The 24,156-nt window shown below is 45.9% G+C and overlaps 1 protein-coding gene across 11 annotated transcripts in view; it reads right to left on the reverse strand.

Annotated features, from left to right (window-relative positions):
- The window catches only part of FAT3 (FAT atypical cadherin 3), a 462,341-nt gene that overhangs the window by 8,171 nt on the left and 430,014 nt on the right, over positions 1-24,156 (reverse strand). For 5 of the 11 annotated variants that reach the window (XM_083499062.1, XM_083499067.1, XM_083499065.1 and 2 more), the window contains 6 exons: positions 22,928-23,396; positions 15,183-15,242; positions 10,603-10,756; positions 9,179-9,831; positions 7,956-8,069; positions 5,637-5,696 (listed from right to left, as the gene is read on the reverse strand). In XM_083499062.1, the coding sequence (XP_083355188.1) occupies positions 5,637-5,696; positions 7,956-8,069; positions 9,179-9,831; positions 10,603-10,756; positions 15,183-15,242; positions 22,928-23,396 (1,510 nt within the window). The remainder of the gene's footprint in view (positions 1-5,636; positions 5,697-7,955; positions 8,070-9,178; positions 9,832-10,602; positions 10,757-15,182; positions 15,243-22,927; positions 23,397-24,156) is intronic. The other 6 variants (XM_083499063.1, XM_083499069.1, XM_083499066.1 and 3 more) reach the window with 3 other exon arrangements.

Consider the following 24,156-nt stretch of genomic DNA (forward strand, 5'->3'; position numbering starts at 1 on the left):
CCTGTGGCACGCCCTCCCACCAGATGTCAAAGAGAAGAACAACTATCTGACTTTAGGAAGACATCTGAAGGCAGCCCTGTTTAGGGAAGCTTTTAATGTTTGATGCATTACTGTATTTTAATATTTTGTTTGAAGCCACCCAGAGTGGCTGGGGAAGCCCAGCCAGATGGGCGGGGTATAAATAATAAATTATTATTATTATTAGCTTGTTCTGTACTGCTGAGTTGTGCAGTTTTTTCTGCAGGAATGCAAATAAGCACCTCATATCCCAATATAGGGTTGCCATTCTGCCGTTAGCAACAGTGTCTGGGCAAAAATCGGCAAAACATCTGGGAGAATCCGGATGCATGGCAGCCCAACAGCCTTGAGCAAAATTAGAAAAGCTCAACAACTTTGCCAAAAAAAAAGAAAAAGAAAAAAAGGCGCAACAATCTTTCTGTCCGGACTTTCACTGTTTGGAATATGGCAACCCTATCATAATAGGTGAACAGCAAGAGGGATTTAAAGGCATAGGATGGAAAGAAGCCAGAAAGTAGGCTGTCCTTTTGGAGAAAAGGGTAGTTATGATGCAGCCCTAATAGGACTTTTTTATTATTATCGGGAGATATGACCTGAACGAATTGTTCAGGGCAAACCTTCTGAAATCAATGGACATGATAATTCATTTCTACTCTTAACAAAACTTAGGTGGAAGCAACCCTACGTTTTTCAACTATGGAGCCCAGAAGTTTACTTTTTATTGTTTTTTTAAAAAGAAGGTATGGAGCAGTCTTTGGGGCAGAACTGCAGTGAAATTTATTTTGGGGAGAAAAAGACTTTCCCCCTGGAACGCTAACCCTGCAGAAGCTTGGTGAAGCATGGGATCCTTTCAGAAGATAGCATTTTGTGATATGTTTGGACCACGTCTCCTGTGATTATCATTTAAAGGCTTTACTTAATTATAAAGGCTGAAGTGGAACACGACAAAACTGGGCTGTCCTGGATGCAGAAATTCCTCAAGCCCCAGCTGGTGAACCTGAGGTTCTCGCCAGGATTTGAGCTGGGGCAAATTCTGGCAAAACAAAAACAAAAAACCTCAATCTCTGCATTCTTCACACGGGAGCTTTGATGGCAATGAAAGATGAACTGAAACGAGGCGAGCGAGATGGTCGGCAGAAGGAAAACCCTTTTTTGTGACCAGTGGTTACAGCTCAGGTAGCACTGTCTGAACCGGCCCTGACTGCTCCAAAAGAACAAAACAAAAAACTGACTCAAAAGCATTGCATTGAGATGAAACGAGGACCGTTTCTGGGTCACTGGTTTTATGCCCATACCCCACTCAGCGCGGAGGTACCGCGCGTCTTAGTGCATGCCTATATGGACAGTTTATATTTATGCTACACAGCAGAACCTCACTAACCTCCTCACTTGCCCACCATGCAGTTCAAAAGGACTTCCCTTCCTTTCCCACATTGAAGCAAGATTTATGCAAGCAAGGTGTTGTGGACATGCTGCCATCTGCCTCATTGCAGGGCAGATTTGAGGGTAAACCATACGCGGAACGAGTCTGCCCCTGCAGCTTGATAGAGGAAGAAACTGTCATGCCTTGTTACGCTGCCGTTTCTACGGGGATATACGCTCGGTATTTATTATCCCTGCTATGCAAAAATCTCCAAATGAATCTGAACTTCGGTGTCTAAAATCCCTGGTAGAGGACAAGGATCCTGAGATCACGTTAAGGGTCGCCAAATTCTGTGCGATTGCCATAAAATGTAGGGAACAAGCTGTGCTATCACAATGATTAAGGCCTTAAATGATAAATTTAGGTTATATGTTAGTGACTAAGTTTTAATTTATAAATTTTTTAACTGTTGCTCTATCTGTATTGTCCCTGTTATACCTAATAGCAAATTTAAATGTATCCCTATCGTGTTTTATGACTTCCTTGATATTTTATGTGGGCTGGAACTGGTCTGCGACCGAAATAATAAAATTCATTCAAGGTCTTGTGGATCCATCAAATGCAGAGCTGCGCTACAGAATACACTACAGAATATTTCGCTGTAGGGACTACAGGGACTATGGCCACCTAATTATTGAATGTCTTCTTTCATAAATCGGTTTTGTCCTGTTTACACACATGGTGCATGGGCAATTCACATTAAAACACCTATTTCTAATGGCATTTTCTCATAAAACCTGCAATTCTAAAATGTTTTCACTCAGAAAGCATCTCTATTAAAAATAGCATGTACAAATGCATATTCTTTTAAGTCATGACCAGATGGATGGGAGGTGGCCTGCTCCTGATGGGTTACACTCCACCTGAAGGATCAGGTAGTCAGCTTGCAGGTACTTCTGGATCCCTTGTTGTCACTTGAGGCTCAGGCGGCCTCAGTGGCGCAGAGTGCCTTCCATCAGCTTCGGCTGGTGGCCTATCTACACCCCTAACGGGACAGGGACAGCCTAACTTCTGTCATCTATGATCTGGTAACCTCCAGGTTAGATTACTGCAATACGTCACACATGGGGCTGCCTCTGAAGATGGTTCAGAAGCTTCAGCTGGGGCAGAATTCAGCAGCCTGGGGCAAGGCGGTTTAAGCATGTAATCCTGATTCTGGCCTGACTGCACTGGCTGCCAAATAGTTCCCAGGCCCAATTCAAAGTGCTGGTTTTTTTTACCTATAAAGCCTTAACACAGCTCAGAACTGCAATACTTCAAGGATCGCCTCTCTCCATATGAACTGAAAAGCAGCAATGCGGGAGCGAGCAGCAATGCGGGAGCGAGCTGCAGCTGGCTGGAATGCAAAACAGGATGTTGATGTTTGGGACTGTACCATGGGAACAAAGGGGCAGTCTATTCACTGTACTGAGCACCGGATGTTAGCTCAGAGTGTCATCTGACCTGTACTGGAAGTACAGGGGTGGAGTCTCTCTCTCTCTACTGTTGGAGATTGAACTGTGCAGACGCATTTCTCTGTACTGCTGCAAGGACAGAAATAAAGCTATGTAAATTGATTTCTGTCTGTCTCTTTCCCCTCCCTGGGGAGGCAGGGAGGAGGGAGGAGTGGTGTGTCCCTCTCACGCTGAGTGGGATCGCCGATAGTGACCTTGCCTGTATCCTGCCGGGAGACGCAGACGGGGAGGTCAACAAGGATCTCAAGCCTAGTGCCTGGAGAGTGGCCAGTTTCCTCTGACTGAGGCTAGAGAATCCGACACCCATACCCTGCACTCATCATCTGAGGCCCTAATGAATCTCTGAGGCCCCCTCCATGAGAGGTCCAGAAGGTGGCAACATGGGAACGGGCCTTTTCTGCGGTGCCTCCTTGATTGTGGAATGCTCTCGCCAGAGAGGCTTGCCTGGTGGGTTCACCACAAATCTTTAGGTCCCAGGTGCAAACTTTTTCTCTTCTCCTTGGCCTTTGGCTAATTAAATGACCTATAGCCTTTTAAACTGTGTGTGTATGAGGGGTTTGTGTGTTACTGTTTTGTCTGTTATTATGGTATATATTCCTGTGCTTTTATATTGTAAACCACCCTGTGATCCTCAGAGGAAACGTGGCATATGAATTTAATAAATAAAATAAAAAATAAATGGAATGAATTGCATTGCAAAAATAAAAATCTGAAGCACAGCTTTGCTTCGATCAGTATATTAGTCCAGGAGGCGCAAAGCAGGTCAACGGATGCTGGAATTTGCAAAGAACCAATTAATCAAACTTCTTTTTTTCACATCAGGCCCATGGGCTGTGCCCCAAGCTGAGGTCGGGTTCAAACTAAACTGGGGATTATTATTCTTATTTATTCAATTTATATACCGCCCTTTATCAAAAGATCCCAGGGTGGTATGGTCCGCCAAACAAATAGTCCTACTTGGATCTCCTGGTACATTTTTACTTTTAACATTGCTAGTTAGGGACATAGTTGGGTTTAGGGACTTTGGGGGGGAAAGAAAAGATTTTGTTAATAGAGAAAACTGCAATCTAGATTATTATTATTATTATTATTATTATTATTATTATTATTATTATTATTATTAAAAAGCTCCTTTATGCTAAACCAGAACATTGGTCCACTTAGCCCAGTATCATTTATTCTGACAGAGTCAGCTCTTTAAAGTTTCAAGCAAGGATCTTTCCCAGCTGTACTTCCTGAGACCATTCAACGGGACAAGCTGTGGATTAATCCTGAGGCCTTCTGCATTCAAAGCATACGCTCTACCTGGCAGACATCCAAGATGAAACGGCTTCCAAATCAGGCCTTTTGAGCAGGTGTGATCGCAACTGGAAAGCTTATCATGGCTGGGAGAAGCAGCCCAACGGGATATCAATGCTAAGGCAGGGACCTCAGCTTAAAAGCAAGCGGCTTCTATAAAAGCCAATTCTAAAGGAGCTTTCTTGAGATGGTCTGAAAGAGATCCTAGTTTTGCAGAAGATGGCCCTAGCAAAGAACGAAGCTATTTCCAGCTGGACTATACTATACCAGCTTCTTAATCCTGCCCACCGCGTTAGGATTTGCACTATGCTGAAGTTATCTTTGGCAGGCAGAGGCGTCTGGGATTGGACGTTTGGTATCTGGGGGATACAGAAAGCAACTTCTGGTCCTGGGTTCAAACCTCACTGCTAACACAACTGCATGAAGTAGCCTGAAGCCAGAGGGGAGGAAGCTTTTTCAGTCCAAGGTTGACAGGGGCAGGGGCCAGAGGTAAAAGTGAATGAAACAACAATTGAAATTTTTCTCATTTGCACAGCAGTCTGGTCTCTACATGCACCTGTCCATATACCACATCTATAAGAGCAAGAGGCATGATCAGAGTTCATGGACAAAATTCAGCCAGGTAAACAAACTCGGGGGCAAAGCAGGGCTAGTGAGGGTTGTGGCTTGGGGAGAGGAGGTGTGGCTTAGGGAGAGGAGGTGTGGCTTGGGGAGAGGGGTGTGGCTTAGGGAGAGGGTGTGTGGCTTGGGGAGAGTTCCAAGGGCCAGTCACAGAGGCCTGGACTGCATTTGGCCTCTGGGCCAGAAGCTTCCCAGCTCCATCTTAGGCAAACCACTGTTTCTCAGTCTCTGCCAGCTATATGCAGAAGACAGCATGATTGGCTTATTTTACAAGGTGATTTAAATTACGCTTTTTGAGGAAGCAGGGTCTGCCCCATTAAAAAATTGGCTAAATTTGGCTAAACAAGTTGGCTCCACAAAAACGTGAAGCTTTGCTCTTTGTGTATTGTTTATTTACCACGGTGTCACTGTGCTTTGGATAAGCTAGCAATGTGTCTGATGCCGCAGCATCTTCTCAAATCCATTTTTTCTTTGGGGACGCTTTCTGACAACGTAATCCCTCTGGGACCATTAGGACCGTAAATGACACTGCATGTTGGGGTGGGAGGGGCGAACCAAACCCCAAACCCGCTCTCCTCCTAAACACTGACTCTCTGATGTCAACAAAAGTCATAATAATGAACTGCTTGCCTTCCTCCCAGGCCACCCCTCTCCCCACCTTAAAGACCTTGCTTATTCGTCAAACGGAATCGTTTGCTGCGGCCTGGCTAGTTAGGGCGAGTTAATGAGTTTCTGCTGCAGCTTTTCACACAGAAGAACAAAACGGAAAAACAACGACGCGGCAATTCAGGAGAAATAAGTTTTTAAAAATGATTAAATACCTTCATTTTCTATATTGTCAACTACGTTGTTGACAAGCTGTATGACAGTCACTATGGAAGCTTGTGGGAGAAGGAGAGCAGAAATAAAGGGAAGGGTAGCTTCATGTTAGTATTTATAACACACAACGTTCTAAGGCTACCAATATTAAATTCTCACAGCGCAGACAGGGTTGCTGGGACCAGGGGTGGGTGGGGGAAGTCTATGGGCATGGGAAGGGGAGGCGGTGGCATTAATGAATTATGCAGCGGCTTGAAGGACATTTCAATTTCAGATAATCCCATACAATTCCACCACCCCCCAACAGAAAAGCAAATGGGGATACATTCAAAGGCAGTACTTTCAGAAAGCTCATATGCAGTGATGAATATCAGTTCATAAATTCAGCCTGGATTGTCCAGCAGATTCAATTAACCAGGACAGTATCTTGCCTACCTGACACTAATCTCTAATTAATCCTCGCTTAAAGGCCTCCAAAGGCAAGCTGCTATCCTCCTGGCGACCATTATCTTTTTAGGCAATCACAAGGATATGAGATGGTGTGAAAGTCTTTTGGTCTAAATCTTTTTTTCCAATAAGAACGCTTTCACTTTATTATACTGTGCCTACGAGAACAAAGCCCTGGTGGGGGAAACGAACAAATCGAGCAGTCTTAATTAAAAGATCATCACCGAATAGCTTTCGCTGAAGGCAGGGCTAACCAAAGTCGTGCCCTGCAGATGTTGGGGGCTAGCACCCCAATCAGCCCTAGCTAGCATGGCAAATCACCATGGTTGAGGAGAGTTGATGGTCTAAAACATCAGGCTACCCTTGATTTAAGGAACTGGCTTAAAAAATCCAGAAACTGTTATAGATCAAAGATGGCTACTAGGGGCATCAATGGACGGGGGGGGGGGGGGCTGACGGCCACCTCAAAAATTTTCAAGGAGAGGGCCGGGCTGCCTCAAAATTCTGCGGCGGCAACAAGTGCTTGCAGCACAACATGCTCACCTCACTCGCACGTGCATGAGTGACGTCAGCATGTTGCACGGCATGCAAGCATGTTGCACATGTGCGCATGCTGCGCCGGTCCCCTTAATTGTGGGGGCAAGCCGGCATGCTTGATGGCCACACTTTCAGCATTGGGGCTGCCGCATTTTCACCAGCTTTGTAGAAGAGGGACATTTCATCTCAGAAGGAACCGGGTGAAAAACTGATGGACTCCTTATCTGTGTCATATAGCAACATACTGAGCCAGACAGCTGGAGTTCCACCTAGTCCAGTATTCCCTACTCGGACCAGAAGTGGCTCTCTTGGTTCTCAGATGGAGTTCTTTTCCAACGACTGAGACCTGATCCTTTAACCCAGTGATGGCCAAACTTGGCCCTCCAGCTGTTTTGGGACCACAACTCCTGTTATGTACTGAGTTGAATAAGATCCTAAAAGCAGCAGTCTGATTGGTCCTAGGATTCAGAATGCAGTAGTCTGATTGGTCCTAGAACAATAGGGTCCTGAATGCAGCAGTCTGATTGGTCCTAGAACAATAGGATCCAGAATGCAGCAGTCTGATTGGTCCTAGAACAATAGGATCCAGAATGCTGCAGTCTGATTGGTCCACAGGAGCCACCCAATCCAGCTCCAGGTGGAAGTGAATCCGCAACCTGATTGGCCTACAGGAAAATCCTGGAATTAGCCAGTCACATGGGGCCCATTGTGTAAATAATGTATATAAAGCAGACATTCTGGGAGAACTTCCATTCCTCCCCACCACTATGAGCTGAATAAAGAGCATGAAATCCCCTCTCGACTCCGAGTATATTTCAACTCCCATCATCTCTAGCTCACAGGACCAGTGGTAAGGGGTGACGGGAACTGTAGTCCCAAAACAGCTGGAGAGCCACGTTTGGCCATCAACACTTTAACCAAATGCAGAATTTTAAATCTTCTGCACGCAGAACGTGTGCTCTGCCACTGATCTGAATTTGTAAGATTTTAAAATATCCTCTCTTGTGATGATTATTTTGTAGTAGTTTGTAAAAAAAGTATTTATACCAGAATAGCCGTCTTCAGCATAGCAAACTTTAGGGAAAGCATGGACTGTTCTTTAAGTCAGTTACCTCTGACTTAAGTCAGTTACCTCTGGCACATAGCTGTGCACAACTGATCGTGCTCCTTTCCCCTTCAGCTAGGAGCCATTCCAGGAGACTCTGTACTACAGAGTGGACACACCATGCTATTCAGCATCTCAGTTATCCACATCACAAGAAAGTCTGGTAGAACACCAGTATACATATAATACACTCTTGGTGATAAGTGAGGGGGTTAAAATAGTATGCCATTACCGTTATCATCGCCTGAGTCTGACTGGTAAGAACTGAGGGACTGGACTTCAGAGTTGCTGCCTTTATTGCTGCCTGAAAAACAGGTCACCTCTTCCACGTCATCAAGTCCTTTGCCTAGACATACAAAAGAAAGAAAGAAAAGGAAATCAAAGCTACTTCAACTATTATTACTACTGTTGTTATATTCAATATATGTACGACCTGCCCATTCCTGCCAAGTTGGAATTCAAGGCGGTTTACAACATTTAAAATAATTAATTATAAGAAACAACCCCGCTTAAAAGATTTTAAAAATAAAAATCTCTCCTTCGTGCTCTTTTCACCCCCTTCTGCTGCCTTATCTGCTAAAGGTAAAGAGAAAGGCAGCGGGAATATTTGGAAGGCTGGTGGTGGCAGAATTCTGACATCCAGATGTGGCCCAAAGGCTGGCAATTAATAACCCCCATTTTAGTGAAAAGGTTTGTGTATCTGCCTCACCACAAAAATGTGAGTTGTTTTCAGACCACTCCATGTGCAGCCGTAATGCACTCCCCGTTTATCCTTTCATGTTGTATATTTTTAGGTTGTGAAGGTGAGGGCAGGGATTGTGCGTTATTCTCTCTTGATCTGCAAGCCACTCTGACAGCCATGGTGGGAATAAATTAATGAGTGAATGAAGTAATAAATAGGGGGCGGGGAGAGCCCTGTAATCCACATGTTTAGAAAGCTGGCATGAGTTTGACTTTGTGGTTTTGACTTTCTGTAAGTTATGCTAGAAAAATGCGACCCGTGCTGCTGATAATGTGACTCATGCAATACATTGGCAATCAATCTACACAGAACAATAATTATAAATACTTTATCATTGTCTACAACTTTATTAACATCTATCTACAACTCCACTAGCATCTCTCGGTATTGTGAATAACACCGAACTTACCTTTTGTTGGTATCTTCATGAACTTATCTAAAAGACTGAGTTAAGCATTTGAAAAATCTACTGAAATCAGACATTATAAGTTCATTTTAAGCTGGGTAGTTCGCAAGTCTCTGTGGCTTTGTTTAACGTTTTGTATTTTTGTATTTTTCTCAGAAGGTTGATACAATTATTGTTTTCTGTAAGTTATGGCTGCAAAATTTCTAGTGATAATTTTATTGCTTCTATCTTGTTCGCAAGCCACTTTTGAGGTTTCTTCCTACAATCGAAGCAGTATACAAAATTTCGCGAAACCTAAACCACTCACTTTCAGTGCCGTTTTCCCAGGTCTTCCTGATGGAGTCGCAGTCGGAACGGCAGGGAGACACAGCAGGAAGGTTGGGGGCCACACTGCACACGACGACTCCTCGCCTGGCTGTCAGGATCCGAGGAGACTCTGGGTGGAATGTTGTCATCTCCTGATGCTCCACCCCGAGCCCATCAACGATCTTGTCCAAATTGTTCCTTGAGTCACTCTGGAAGCAAGGGGTGTAGGCCATGGGCCTCACGGGGACCTGAGGTGGCCCCACCTCCTGATAAATATTGCGGCCATCCCCGCTGTTCCTCATGTTTTTGAACTGAATCCCGTTGCTCTTGTGAAGCAGAGCGGCAGTCGCCGGGTCTTGCACCAAGGTGATGTTGTTGCGGGAGTAGTTCTTCCTGAACACTTTCTTGCGGAACACTACGAAAAGGACGACCAGCAGGAATATGACGAAAAGCACGACAGCAATGCCGATGAGCTCCTCTTTGCCCACGTAAGAATGGCCGGCTTGGATGTTTGGGACGACCACCGGTCTCAGCCCACAGTGTTGGCCCACGTATCCCGGAGTGCAGTTGCATAGAAAGGACCCAAATACGTTGACGCAAGAGCCGCCATTTTCGCACTCTTCTCTCTCGCATTCGTTAATATCCTCCTCACACCTGAAGGGGAAAAAAAGTAGGGGTGACATCAGAGGCCACAGGTGGCCCTCTAGGAGCACCTCTGCCACCATCGATCAGCCCGGGCACTGAAATCTAGCATCTAGCAGTTCCCTCCCTGCTAGAAGTGAGGTTACAGGGAACCAGGCAGAGGGCCTTCTCGGTAGTGGTGCCCGCCCTGTGGAATGCCCTCCCATTAGATGTCAAGGAGATAAACTATATGACTTTTAAAAGACATTTGAAGGCAGCCCTGAATAGAGAAGTTTTTAATGTTTGATGTTTTACTGGGCTAATGTGTTTCACTTGTTGGACAACCCAGTCAGATTGGGACAACCCAGTCAGACTGTGACAACCGAGTCAGGATTATCCCCAGGCCACACACCACCCTGAGCCCATCTCCTCCCCCTTGATTGTTTTCTCATGTGCCCTCAGATCATTACTTTATACACAGAGCAAAGGGCTGAGTTAGGCTAGCCTTCTTCAGATGATGTCCTCCTGAACTTTGGACTACAACTCCCATCTTCCCTGACCACTGGCTATCCTGATTGAGGACGATAGGAACTGTAGTCCAAATCACCTGGAGGGCAACGAGTTGGGGAAGGCTGAGTTAGGCCAATGGTCCTCATTGCGCTTACTTGCATTAACTCTTCAAGGTTTATTTCCCACTTTGCTACAAGATGAGGTCGTTTACCGGAGATGCTGGACCCGTAACCTAGGTGCATAGTACCGCATGACCTCCCACACCTCCCCAGGCAGCACAAGCATCAAACTTACGTCAGTCCCGTTAACCCGCTCTTGCAGTTGCAGATGAAAGCGTTGCCAATGGGATCGCATGAGCCTCCATTGCGGCAAGGATTTGGAAAGCAGGCAGTGATCTCTGACTCGCAGTTTCGCCCGGTGAACTGAGAGAGGCAACTGCACTGGTAACCTAAGGTGTTTAAAAGCAAACAAACACACAAATCAAAGATTGCTCTTCAAACATGATACAGTACAGTTTCCCTATTAGCATTCGTAAATGGGGCTTTATTTCCCCCTAGTGGCTGGCTTAAGAATACGGCTCATTTTGGAGCCATATAAATCTACAGCTTTCAGTTGCAAGGTCTGAGGAACAACTTCCCGTATTACATTGTTTAAGCATAATCTCTATTTAAGCAAAACGTCATGTCTGAATGACCTTAGGCGACAATGGTTTTAAAGATCCCATGTTGATCGCTATCTTTTTTTAACGAAGAGGTTGAAGGACATTTAAGCTTAATATAAAAGAAGACTAATGGCCTGGTTTTTTAAAAATATATATAAAAAACCAGTGTTTCTTTAACACTATCAAAGAGTAGTCATACTTCTGGATAATAGCTGACCCGTCTTATTGCAACGCTTTCTCTCCACAAGAGGAGTGGGGAACTTGTAACCCTCCATGTATTGCTGTATTCCAGCTCCCATCAGCCTCCGCGAACGTGGTAAATGGTCAGGAATGATGGGAGTTGTGGACCAACAACACTTGTAGGGCCGCAGGTTACCTGTACCTGTTCTATAACACACCTGTTTAAGCTGTGATCTTCTCCCTAAGCTGTATGCTGTTTTTGCAAGTCTCAGTTTAATCAATGTTCTGGTGAGCCATGTATGGGAGGGATGGGCTATATTTGGCTTAGTAAGGGTCACAAGCTGGGTCCAGCAGATGTACTGGGGGATTCTCAAAAGCGATTCCAAGAATGCCTTTCAGTTTGGAATGTGCTGCTTGATAATGCTGCTGGTGGAAGGTAAAAAGCAAGGGAGAACCAGTTTAAAATTGAATGCAAATTCTAGTCGACGCACACGCTGAATTTCACAGCTACGTGAAATGCAGGAGCTGATTTCATCATCATGTGTGAATGAAAAGTGAGAGAAGCTTCAGTGGCTGCAAACAAGTGCCATCAACTACTAGCACAGCTGTTTCTGTATTTGGCAGGTGGTGTGTGTTTGCAATTTACAACAAGGATATTGTAAGGAATGTTAAATGCCACCTGCAACTTTTCTGCCAATGGGTGATATCTCGGTAAGTCATACTCAGAGTAAAACCATTGGAACCAATGGACGTAATCGCACAATGTCCAAAATATTTTCCCATGACAAAAATAAGCACTGCCAATCCATCAGTAGAAACAGGTTAATTTGACTGAAGCCAAGGCATAAATGACTATCCCTTCAATATGGTTTCAAGAGATATTTCATCTTTTATCTCTCAAACTGCACAGAAGCTGATGAAGTTACAACAGTGTCTTACACAGGAATAACAAACAGGTCTTGATTCAGTTATTTCATCGTTTCTGCTGAAAACAAATGAACTTAAGGGCTTAAATCCACAAACCAGCTAGCTGGAGAACTCTGAATTAAGTATCCTTTAATTCCATCAAGCAACCAAATAAAATACTTTGGTTTAAATCTTTTCTGAAAGGTAAACAGAGGCTTCCTTTCTGAAGTGGAATAAATGAATACCTTTGCTTCCTGCGTGCTATTTTTGGGCTGGTTCATACATGACATTATTTATTTGTTTGCACCTGAGATGTACTCTTGACTAGATGAAGCGTGAACAACAAGAGAAGAGAAGAAACTTGTGTTTACAGACATGTGTACTCTTGCATTAGGGGGCAGCGGAGTTTTAGAAATTTGACGTTTCTGAATTCTGATATAAACTGATATGTGAACCTGAGCTTAGATATCCATTGGCTGTTGGATTTATTTATTTTTAATGTTCCAACAAAATTCTCATCTAAAAAAAAAGCATTAAAATGATGTTTAAAAACAAATGCTTGGAATCACGGAATCATAGTGTTGGAAAGGGACCCCCAGGGGTCATCTAGTCCAGCCCCCTTGCCATGTAGGAATCTCAGCTCAAGCATCCCTGGCACATGGCCATCCAACCTCTGCTAAAAAAAATGCATTATTCTGAGGGAAAACCTGTTTTTATTTTTGCCCCTCTAAATCTAACATTTTACACGAGGGACTTTTAAAAGCAACATTTGCAGATTAATGTGGAAATGGGGACAGAACAGACTATGGGACTCACTTCCAGAGAGGAGGCTGTGATCGTCACCAACCTGGATGGCTTTATAGAGGGCTGGCCAAATTCAGGGGCAGGGTGGGCTTTCAATGGCTACTAGCACAATGGCCATCTTTTGCCTCTACTGTCAGAGACAATATGCCTCTGGATACCCCAGTTGCTGGGGATTGCAGGTGGGCAGAGTGCTGCTGTGCTCCTGTCCTGCTGGGAGACTTCCCACAGGCATCTGGCTGGCCAGTCAGAATAGGATGCTGGACTAGGCCGGCCATTGGCCTGATCTGGCAGGGCTCCTCTTATGACATGTGTTTATAAGAATTTTAAGGTCTTAGATATATACTAAATGTTCATAAATGTACCAAGCAAACATGTATATAAATATATAAAGCACATGTCTGGAGCAGCACAGGAAGACAGTCCTGAAACCATTTTGACTCCCAAGCTGACCAAATGTTTCTCTGCAAAGGAGGGAGGAGGTGAAAAAACCTTCCTTGTTACAGGAATTTAGTAAGAAATGGCCAGACTACCAGGAAAGGCAATCAGATAAGGCATTATCAGACAACATGGCAGACAGGAAAAACAACAACATTCAAATTTCTGTTGTAGACCACTTTTTCTGTGATGTAGGTATGATGTTTTTGGGGGGTGGTCTTGGGTTACACCCCTTCTGTGATAAATGTATGATGTACGGAGGGGTGGTCTTGAGCTCCAGGGCAGGGAATTTAAAATGTCTATATAAGGGCAGGCACACTTTTTTCTGGGTCCTCCTCTGTGTGAGGGGAGCACTCTGTTGCAACAGCTTTAATAAAGATCAGGCTTACTAGCTGCTTTGCTTCTCAATATTCTCTGGTTGGCCTCTGTTATTTTCTCCTACCAATAGGGAACCCACGTAAGGACTCTATACTGTGGTACCTTGGATTACAGACGCTTCAGGTTACAGACTCCACTAGCCCAGAAATAGTATCTCAGGTTAAGAACTTTGCTTCAGGATCAGAACAGAAATTGTGTGGCGGCGGCGCAGCAGCAGTGGGAGACCCCATTAGCTAAAGTGGTACCTCAGGTTAAGAACAGTTTCAGGTTAAGAACGGACCTCCAGAATGAATTAAGTTCTTAACCCGAGGTACCACTGTATGGGCTTCTTGGATACCCCATAAGGGAAAAAGGGCAGATTTTGTTAACAACACATGTCCCTGGTTCACAGTGACTGAGTAATGTGCGGAAAGGCCTTCAGTCCTGTTCTACCATGGCTGCCACCAGCATCTCTTCCGGCAAACGCAATCCTCTGCCACACACGGCTGCAGTTTGAGGGCATCTGACAAAGTGCAGAGACTTTGCACCCAGCCCCATTTAATTACGTATGCTCTTTTTAATGTGCAGAGGATCTCTTGGGCTAATGAATTTATTTTGCCTTGGAACTGGGGGCGGGAGAGGAAAGGAAAAAAAGAGTGGCCACATCGATGTCACAGCAGATTGCTTTATAGATTGGCTGGCGCATAGTTAGGGTCCATTGCTTTAGAATTATGGCACCATAACAATCCTTTATTTACATATACTGCTGAGACAGTGAAAAAAAAAACCCCAAGCAAATAGATTTCCTAACGAGAGAAAAAGAGAGCGAGCCTGCATGCTGAAATATCCCCCCAGGGTGTTCGTTTTCCAGCGGCAGCAGCAGCAACAACGAAAGCATGGAGGCCTAAGTAGCTTTGGAGCAGAGAATGGAGAGGCAAACCATTTCACTGCAGAGCTGTTTATATGCCTCTCATAATAAAATGAACCCATCATTTGGAGATGTATTCACACAGCCCATTCCCCTCCCAGCAGCCAATGTAAAATTTGAAATATCTAACTCTGCCTGGGGGGAGGACAGAAGGCGGAAATTATCCTAAAGTGATTTGTTAGAAAGGTTTCAATTTGCACATCACGCTATTTGCTGACTGGTCGTGTAAATAGACTCCAGCGAAATCAATAGGAAGAGGAGCCTAGTTTCCTCCTTTTACTTAGTTTATTCATGCGGCGAACGCTTGACCTAATTTATTATACGCCATCCAAGTTAAAGTTAGGCATTTGTTTTATCCTCACTCCCCAGGGACGTAAATAATCTTGTTTAGCAATTTCCTTGAAAGCTTCTACATCTTTTGAATTATTACCCTTCTTTCCTTGCTGGGTCCTGCTACGTGCTCTCTTTCCTCAACCTCCTATTTGCAGATAAAGAGCCATTAAACATACAAGTTAGCCCCAACATGCGCCCTGATGCCTCATATTAAATTCCAAGCCTGCTGTCTTTACTTGTTTAATGTGCTAAAGCTTTTACATTCACTACCTTTCAGCTCTCTGGGCACCATCTTCAGTTCAGCTGACGTGCCCTCAAGCTCACTCCCCGCTAAACCAAAGCAAACGAGAAAGGAGTCAGTGTTAATATTCGTACCACAGAGGGGTTTTCTGAACCAAACGGGGAAGAACTACTGAGAGTGGGAATCAGGGTCATGCAGGACTACTGAGCAGTGTCCTGGCAAATGCTGAAATGGCCCCTGAACCTCCATAGCATATGATAGCTCGGTTGGTAGGAGCACGGTGCTGATGATACCAAGGTTGCAGGTTCGATCCCCAATAAGGGGCAGCTGCGTATTCCTGCATTGCAACTCTGTGATTCTATGGTTTCCTGCATCCCTGTATGGGAGAAGTGTCCTGTGTACAGCAACAGTCTGAGAAGGGTCCTGGACGTGTCATGTGAGAGAAAATGCAGGTCATGGGAAATTCAAATTCAGTTCCTGGGTGGTTTAGGACGCGAATGCCCTCTCACGGGCCAAGACTCAGGGCCAATCTGGACATTGCAACAAATTGCATATTTTGCGTGCCCCATGTCTAGGGGGCATATTTTGCATGCCCCATGCATTGCTGTTGTAATATCTGAAGAGCAACTCCTCCTAATAGGGAACCCAAGTGGTGAGTGCCAACAGACTTGGATGCCGATATGAGACCACTGAGAAGGAAGAGGGAGGCATCAAGGGAACCCCAAAATTTGCAACAGTAGAAAACTAAGGGGGAAACTCCTCCTTCCTCAGTAGCTGAATGAGGACTGCTCATGTTCAATAGCCGTGTACTGTTGAGTGCAAGCTGGAGGAGAAAAAATGGTGGGGAATTGGGGAGTGATTCCCTGCTTTAGTTTGCTGCATCTTACTCATATCCTGCAGAACAGCACAGTTGGCTGCCTGGAACCCTGAAGAGGAGCACTCTCCTCTTAGAGAGGAAGATAGGCAACCATGTTTTGTTGCAGGTCCCAGATGTAGAAGTGAGATGAGCGACGTTCAGTTGCACATCCAGCTTGTGAATCTTATCTACGCCAGTTTCCCTTTGTGATAGTGTGGCAGACGACAAACTGGGAATGCGAAACAGTTACACCTGTCGCTGTGCCCCTGCAGACACACCTTAGGCTCGCACAAGGATGCATCAGCACAGTGGAATCCTGAATGCTTGGGCTTGCACTGCAGCCTAAAGCAAGAATCATGGAATTGCAGAGTTGGAAGGGACCCTGGCGGTCTTCTAGTCCAACCCCCTGCAATGCAGGAATCTCAGCAAAATTCAGAAGCTCAGAAGGCATTCTCAGACAAAGAAATAATAAGCATACGTATGCATGTAGGTGTGTGTGTGTATATTTCTGTGATTAACAAAACAGAGGTTTTATTTTTGTGGCAAAACATTTCCGCCTTCATCAGTGTGTGTGCTTCTTTTTTAATCAGAGCAGCTGACGAAGGTGGAAAGGGAAACGTTTTGCCATATAAATATCTGTTTTGTTAATCACAGTAACGTACGTATATATTATTTTAGTGATGAACCAAATCCCCAGAGGGATCAAGAGCAAGTTTGTGTGAAGAGCTGTTTGATGCTTAGCTCTCTATCTCTCTATTTGTGGGGCAATCCTTGTTAGGATATTTCCGTTCCACCTTAAAGGGAGCAGGCTTTGTGAGTAACAGAGTCTGCGCATGTCCTAGTCATAGGATGTTTATGTTCTTGCTGAGATTCCTTTCGTTTTCTCAGTTGGCCGAAGATGCTGACACAGATCGGTCACATTTTCTTTTGTTCTGTTAAACGCTAATAAAGTCTGTAAATTATGCTCTTCTGCGGTGCAAGCTTTTGGCTGTGTTTCTGCTGATAAACAGTGTACACCCAGCCCTGGAATGTGGCTAGGAATTTCCAGAGGCTTCGTGTCGCTAACTGCTGGATCTGCCTATCTACGGGAGGCCGATGGATCGTCCAGAACTCCGGCTTGGGGGCTCATGATGGACACTATCTCCCTGGCAGTTTCCCAACAACAAGGTTTCGGGCCCAGATTCACGGCACCTACAGGAGAGTAAAGCTGCAACAGACTGCGTTTGAGAGGTATGAAGGGGGGAAAAGCAAAAGGGACGCTTTTTCTGTTATACCTCGGCAAAGAGCCTTTGATCTCCGGCAAGGCTAAATTGGCCTGGGAGCTGAGCCAAAGAGTTCGTGATTAATGAGCTGCCAAGATAAGGGGTCTTTGAAGGCATAGGGCTCACGGCTAAAGTAAAAGCTGGAATGGAGTTTTTCCAAGCTTCTGGAAATGCTGAATCCCTTAAGTTGCATGGGCAGAATTATGAACCCTGGGCAAAATGGTGTGAGAGTTTACTGCGTCAGTTTGGGGTGTGGCATGTTGTTTCTGGAGCCCCCCCAGTTCCTCTGACAGAGAGATGGAAATCAGCTGATTCGAAAGCGATGGACATAATAGTCCTATCCGTATCTCTTGAGGAAATTAAGACGCTGGCTGGCAACACCACTGCACGTGCAATGTGGTCTGCTTTAAAAGAAGCTCACAAAGCAAAAATCCCAGCCCAGAGTTTGACTGCATCGGAGGTCCTAGCTGTTTCCCAGAATGCGAATGAGTCCAGGGATGCTGAGGGCACCGGTTGCAAGCTGCAGGGGGAGCTGACCGTCACGTCATCCCAGGCAGCATTCCAGCCTCCAGGGGGAGCCAAGGAGTCGGCAGCTGAGAGCTCTGGTTCTCGTGAGAACCAAGGCCATCGCCTTTGCAGAGGCCGGAAAGGCAAAGGTAAACAGAGCCACAGGCAGACACCTGCAGATGGCCAGGAGCAGAGGGAGGGTGAAGAGCCCGCGCAAGGGAAAAACAAAGCGTTGTTTACTGGCACAGCTTCACCAAAGGCTAAAGGCACGTCTGCAGATGGCCAGAAGCAGGGGGGCGAGCTGCAAAAGCCCACGTCAGTGGAAAGCAAGGTTTTGCTTGCTGGCACAGCTTCACCAAAGGCTAAAGGCAAGTCTGCTGGCCAGGAGCAGCAGGGGGGCAAGCTGCAAAAGCCCAAACCGCTGGAAAACAAGGGTTTGCTTGCTGTAAAGACTGCTCCAACAGCCAAAGGCGACTTTGTTGTGGATTCAGGCTGCACGCGCCACATCTCCAAGGACAGGCATCTCTTTATCTCCTTCAAGCCTCAGGAAGGTGAGATCCACCTGGCTGATGGAAGGACGTTGCAAATTGCTGGAGAAGGGACTGTGAGACTTGCAAGTTTGCACACAACCATCAGCGGTGTACTGTATGTTCCAGGAGCGGCGAGCAACTTGTTGAGCGTCCCACAGCTTACTGGGCGTGGTTTTCAGATTTCCTTCAAGAGGAGCGTCTGTGTCATCAGTAAAGGCAAAGAGGACTATTTGCATGCAAAGTTTATGGATGGTTTGTTCCATATAACTTATGATGACACTGCTGTTGTATCTAATGTTGATTCTTGTTGTGTTGCACAAACTAACAAAGTTCTTCATGCAGGTTGCATTCATGATGCGCATCGAAGATTTTGTCACCTCTCTTGGAAGGCACTGGCCAAGATGCCAGAAGTGGTTGAGGGTTTGAACATCAAACCCTGTAAATTTCACATGAAATGTGTATCTTGTGCAGAGAACAAGGTGAAGGTTGCTCCAAAAGGCAAGGAGTCTAGCAGGCAGGCTTCCAAGCCCTACCAGCTAGTGCATGCGGACCTGGTTGGGCCACTTGCGCCCTCTTTAGGAGGAGCAAGGTACTTCATGATTCTGATTGATTCTTTTTCCAGGTACATTCATGTGTATTTGCTCGAACAGAAATCGCAAGCGTTTCCAAAGTTTAAGGAATTCTGTGCTTGGTTGGAGAATGTGCACAGTAAACGTATTTCTTGTTTGTTTACTGATCGGGGCGGGGAGTTTACTTCTCAGCAGTTTGAAGCTTTCCTGACTGAGAAGGGAATCCAGCATGACATGTCAACGCCCAGATCGCCATGGATGAATGGGCTTGCGGAGAGAGCAAATCAAACATTGCTGCAAGGAATCAAAACCTTGTTGCATGATGCCAATCTCCCTGATAAGTTTTGGGGGGAAGCTCTGGGGAATTTGGTTTACACCGTTAATCGCAGATTGTCATCACCCATTGGTTGTACCCCCTATGAGAAGATGTTTGGCAAGAAACCCAACACCAAACACATGAGAATTTTTGGTTCTGACATGTGGGTACGCACACAACAAACCAACAAGCTTGGGAAGCGTGGGGCACATGGTTTGTTCATGGGGTACGAAAAAGGTGCATACAGGGTATGGATGACTGACTCTAAATCCATTAAGTTCACAAGGAGTGTTGAGTACAATCCTAAGTGGGGGGAAAATGTGGGAATTTTCCAGAGTTACCCAGAGGAGGATGAAGGTGATGTCAAGCAAGCAGCTAAAGCTGAGGAAGCTGCTGAGGATGATGATGATGATGATGATGAGGATGATGATGATGATGATCAGAGTTCGGATTCCAGTTCAGTGGGCGGCGCTGCTGCTGCTGATGTCAGTGACAGTGATGACACAGCAGACTACAAGAGCGCACAGGCCTCAGTCAGACCATCTGATGCGTCTGACAATGAACTGGAAGAACCACTGTTCACCATTGGCCACTTTTCTCCTAAGAAAGAGGAGATGAGTCCAGAAGACTTGCGTCTAGTACGCAGATCTGAAAGGGCGACCAAAGGCAGACCTCCAAAGAGGTATGCTGATGAGTTTGCTAAGACAGCAACTGCTGTTCTTAGTAGCTCAGAGAAAGTATGGGAACCTTCAAGCTTCAAAGAGGTTCAAGAGTTAACCTCTAAAGATGCTGAGCCTTGGCTTAATGCCATGAAGGCTGAAGTTGATTCCTTGAACAGGAACCAAACTTGGGAATTGGTACCGGTAGTCCCAGGAATGAGACTGGTTGGCAGCAAATGGGTCTTCAAGGCCAAGACAGACCAGAATGGCAAGGTAGTCAGACACAAAGCCAGGTTGGTTGCCAGAGGTTTTTCACAGGTACCAGGACAGGATTACCACGAGACCTACTCACCCACAGTCAAATATGAGAGCATTCGGCTGATGCTCAAGGTCGCTGCGGAGGAGAAACTGCATGTTTCCCACCACGACATTAATACAGCTTTTTTGTACGGGATTTTGAATGAACAGCTGTTCATGCTTCCACCTGATGGGATGGAGATACAGAAGGGTATGGTCTGTAAACTGCGGAAATCCTTATATGGTCTCAAGCAGAGTGCCAGGTGTTGGAACACAAAACTCACTGAGACATTGCTTTCTCTAGGTTTTCACCAGGGCAAAGCTGATCCATGTGTGTTTGTCAAGGAGGAGGGGCAAAACAAACTGTATTGTTTATGTTTTGTTGATGATCTTCTGATGTTTTGGAAGAATCAGGCTTTTTACCAAAGCACCCTAGCTCAGCTGAAGGAGCACTTTGACATGAAGGATCTTGGTGAGGTATCCAACTATCTTTCTCTGCAGGTGGAGAAGGACCAAGCAGGTAATTTTCTGGTACACCAAACACAGAAAATTGCTGATGTGTTAACCAAGTTGAATTTGGTTGATGCAAACCCAGCAGACACACCGATGGTGACAGGTTACCAGGTAGACAGTACTGCTGAAGCGTTTTCTGACACAACGCTATACAGATGCATTCTAGGCAAGCTGAATTTCATTGCCAGATGTTCAAGACCTGACATTGCTGTAAGCTGTAATCTGCTTAGCAGACATGCCAACAATCCTACGGTTCAGGATTGGAAAGCTCTGAAGCGCATAGCCCGCTATTTGAAAGGGACTATGCACTACAGGCTGTGGTTCACCAGTCAGAAGACTGGAGGTCTTGAAATCTTTGCTGATGCAAGTTTTGGAAGTGACACCACGGATGGTACAAGCACTTCTGGTGTGTGCTACATGTACAACCACTGCCTGTTTGACTGGTTGTGCAAGAAGCAAACAACAGTGAGCCTAAGTTCCTGTGAAGCAGAACTCAATGCTCTGTCATTTTCACTCATGGATTGTGAATGGTTGATGCAACTGTTTAAGGACATCAGGGTGTCTGTGAAATGTCCTATACAAGTGTATCAAGACAATAGATCGTGTTTGGCTTTGCTGAACTCCGAGAGTTGCAAGCAGAGAACCAAGTACTTGCAGATTAAGCTACATCGTGCAAGAGAGTGTATTCAGAAAGGACTGATTCAGGTGTCCTACATGGCAGGAAATGAAATTCCTGCTGATCTGTTGTCTAAGGTTGTTAACAAAGAACAACATAAGGTTTATGTACAAAGGTTGCAATTGAGTGAACCACAGGTACAACAGGTTACACGGAAAGGGGGAGGATGTTAGGATATTTCCGTTCCACCTTAAAGGGAGCAGGCTTTGTGAGTAACAGAGTCTGCGCATGTCCTAGTCATAGGATGTTTATGTTCTTGCTGAGATTCCTTTCGTTTTCTCAGTTGGCCGAAGATGCTGACACAGATCGGTCACATTTTCTTTTGTTCTGTTAAACGCTAATAAAGTCTGTAAATTATGCTCTTCTGCGGTGCAAGCTTTTGGCTGTGTTTCTGCTGATAAACAGTGTACACCCAGCCCTGGAATGTGGCTAGGAATTTCCAGAGGCTTCGTGTCGCTAACTGCTGGATCTGCCTATCTACGGGAGGCCGATGGATCGTCCAGAACTCCGGCTTGGGGGCTCATGATGGACACTATCTCCCTGGCAGTTTCCCAACAATCCTATCTCAGGGATGTTTTTGATTGGGACAAGGGAGCTATTGGGTCTGTCTGAGGTCACGATTCTATGGACCAGTTCACATTTAAAGTGACCTGCAAACAGCAGCCAGGCAGAGGAAGGTCATTTGTAAGAATTGTACATATACAGTGGTACCTCTGGTTAAGAACTTAATTCGTTCCGGAGGTCCCTTCTTAACCAGAAACTGTTCTTAACCTGAGGTACCACTTTAGCTAATGGGGCCTCCTGCTGCTGCTGCACCACTGGCGCACGATTTCTGCTCTCATCCTGAAGTAAAGTTCTTAACCCGAGGTACTACTTCCGGGTTAGCGGAGTCTGTAACCTGAAGCGTTTGTAACCCAAGGTACCACTGTACCTCCACTTCTTCCAGGATACAGTGGACCCTCTGGATATGGATTTAATTTGTTCTGGGGGTCCGTGAGCACCCTGAAAAATCTGTAACCAGAGGCACCGCTTCTGCGCATGATGTGATAGAGCACTTCTATGCATGCGCGTGGCACACAGAGCGCTTCTGGATATGTGGCGAAACCCAAAAAATACTTCTGGGTTTGCCACTTTCGCAACCCGGAGATTACATATCCAGAGAGGTACGTAACCAGAGAGTACACTGTATATGTTTGCAGCAGCTAGATGTGGCACTTCCATTTATTCGGTCTTACGAAGGCCTCCTTTGCTGCTACAAACTCAGTTGTGACCCAGCCTACTCGGCTCCAGAAATGCTTCCACACAGCCTGCCATATTGGCCAAACCACCCAACAATACTATTGATCAGAGCTGGAAGGGACGCAGCAAGATGTTGCTAATTGAAATGAGGCAGATTATTAAGCTGGTAGTTCTGTGCCAAGAAGGAAGCAGAGGCTGTTTCCAACCCATTCCTTAGTTCAACAAAACCTCTTTCTCTCTCAATGCCCCCTCTGCCCCCAAACGGTGACTGCTGGCATGAGAAACTTAAAGCTCAACTCATCTCCCTCCCCCCACCTCTGGAAATGTAAGGCTGAATGCAAGATATTCACCACCAGATGGCACACTCAGACAAGTCCCTCCATTCTGGCAAGGGCTCCTCTCGCAGGCGTCCGGATACAGCACGCAGCCCAGCTTCAGCTCTGTAAGGCCGACCACTTCTGCAAAGCTGCTGCGCTTGTTCTGCAGCGGCAGCTCGTTGTTGTTGAGGACGACGGAGTCCAAGCAGCCCTGGAAGCCGCTCGAGACCTGCGTGGCTCTCTTGTCCGTCAGGCTCCGGACGTTGTCCACCTGCACCTGGGCGCCGAAGTAAACTGAGCTGTCGGTGCTGAGCGTCTGGAAGTAGAGCGGGGCTTTGCGGCGCTCCACGTAGCTGTCGTCGAGCGACAGGCTGGTGAAATTCCGGTTCAGCTCCAGGAAGACCGAGTGCCAGCTCCCATCATTAACAGCTCTGCCGGAAATCCCCAAGATGCCCGGGCCGGTTCCGCAGTCCAACTGGAACCACAGTTTGCCATCCACGATCTGCAATGGGAAAGTGGAAATGTCAGGTCAATGAAGGACTGCATGCCCTTAGATTTGTTCTGTAATGCAATGTGGTCAGCATCAGCAGTGTGCGCAAACATTCTGCTGTTATTGATCGCAGCAGGATGGTGGTTACATTTAAGTAACCTGCAAAGCACAGGCATCTCTCCACTTACATATGTACTGCTGGGAAATAAATAAACAGGTTCACACCTGGAAATGGTGAGAGAGAGCTGGAGGGTCCTCAAGGCTCACGAGGAGACCCTCCCTGGAGCCCAAAGAGGGTGTCAGTGAGGATGGAGGAAGCTCCAAACAGACCAGAGGTGCAGCAGGGCTTTGTTTACGTTGCTCAGCCTAACAGCTGACGTGCGGGGTAGTGCAGCAGCAAGAGTCACTTTCCCACACGTCATCTAGCCCCTTGCTGGCCCCAGAGCTTCAATTCTAGTTGTGGATATTTTGGGAAACAGTACTTTTTGTATTGATTGGAGAGAGAGCGGCAGAGAGGCTCTTTAAAGGGTTCTCCCCACTTCACGCAATTTCACTTATGTGTGTGGGGGCCTGGAACGTAACTCCCAAATTAGGGGGGGTGCACCTGCATAGGGATTCTGCACCAGCAACTTCTGTGTGTTAGGTTGCTTAGGGATATATTCACATTTTCTGATCGGTGCAGGACTAGCTACCGTTGAAGACTCCATTGCCATGACAATTTATTTTTAGCAGTTGACTTTATAACACCATCTCTGCACTTCCTGAGCTGAAG

This window comes from Podarcis liolepis, assembly GCF_965112155.1.
Source record: "Podarcis liolepis genome assembly, chromosome: 4".
Taxonomy (NCBI): Eukaryota; Metazoa; Chordata; class Lepidosauria; order Squamata; family Lacertidae; genus Podarcis; species Podarcis liolepis.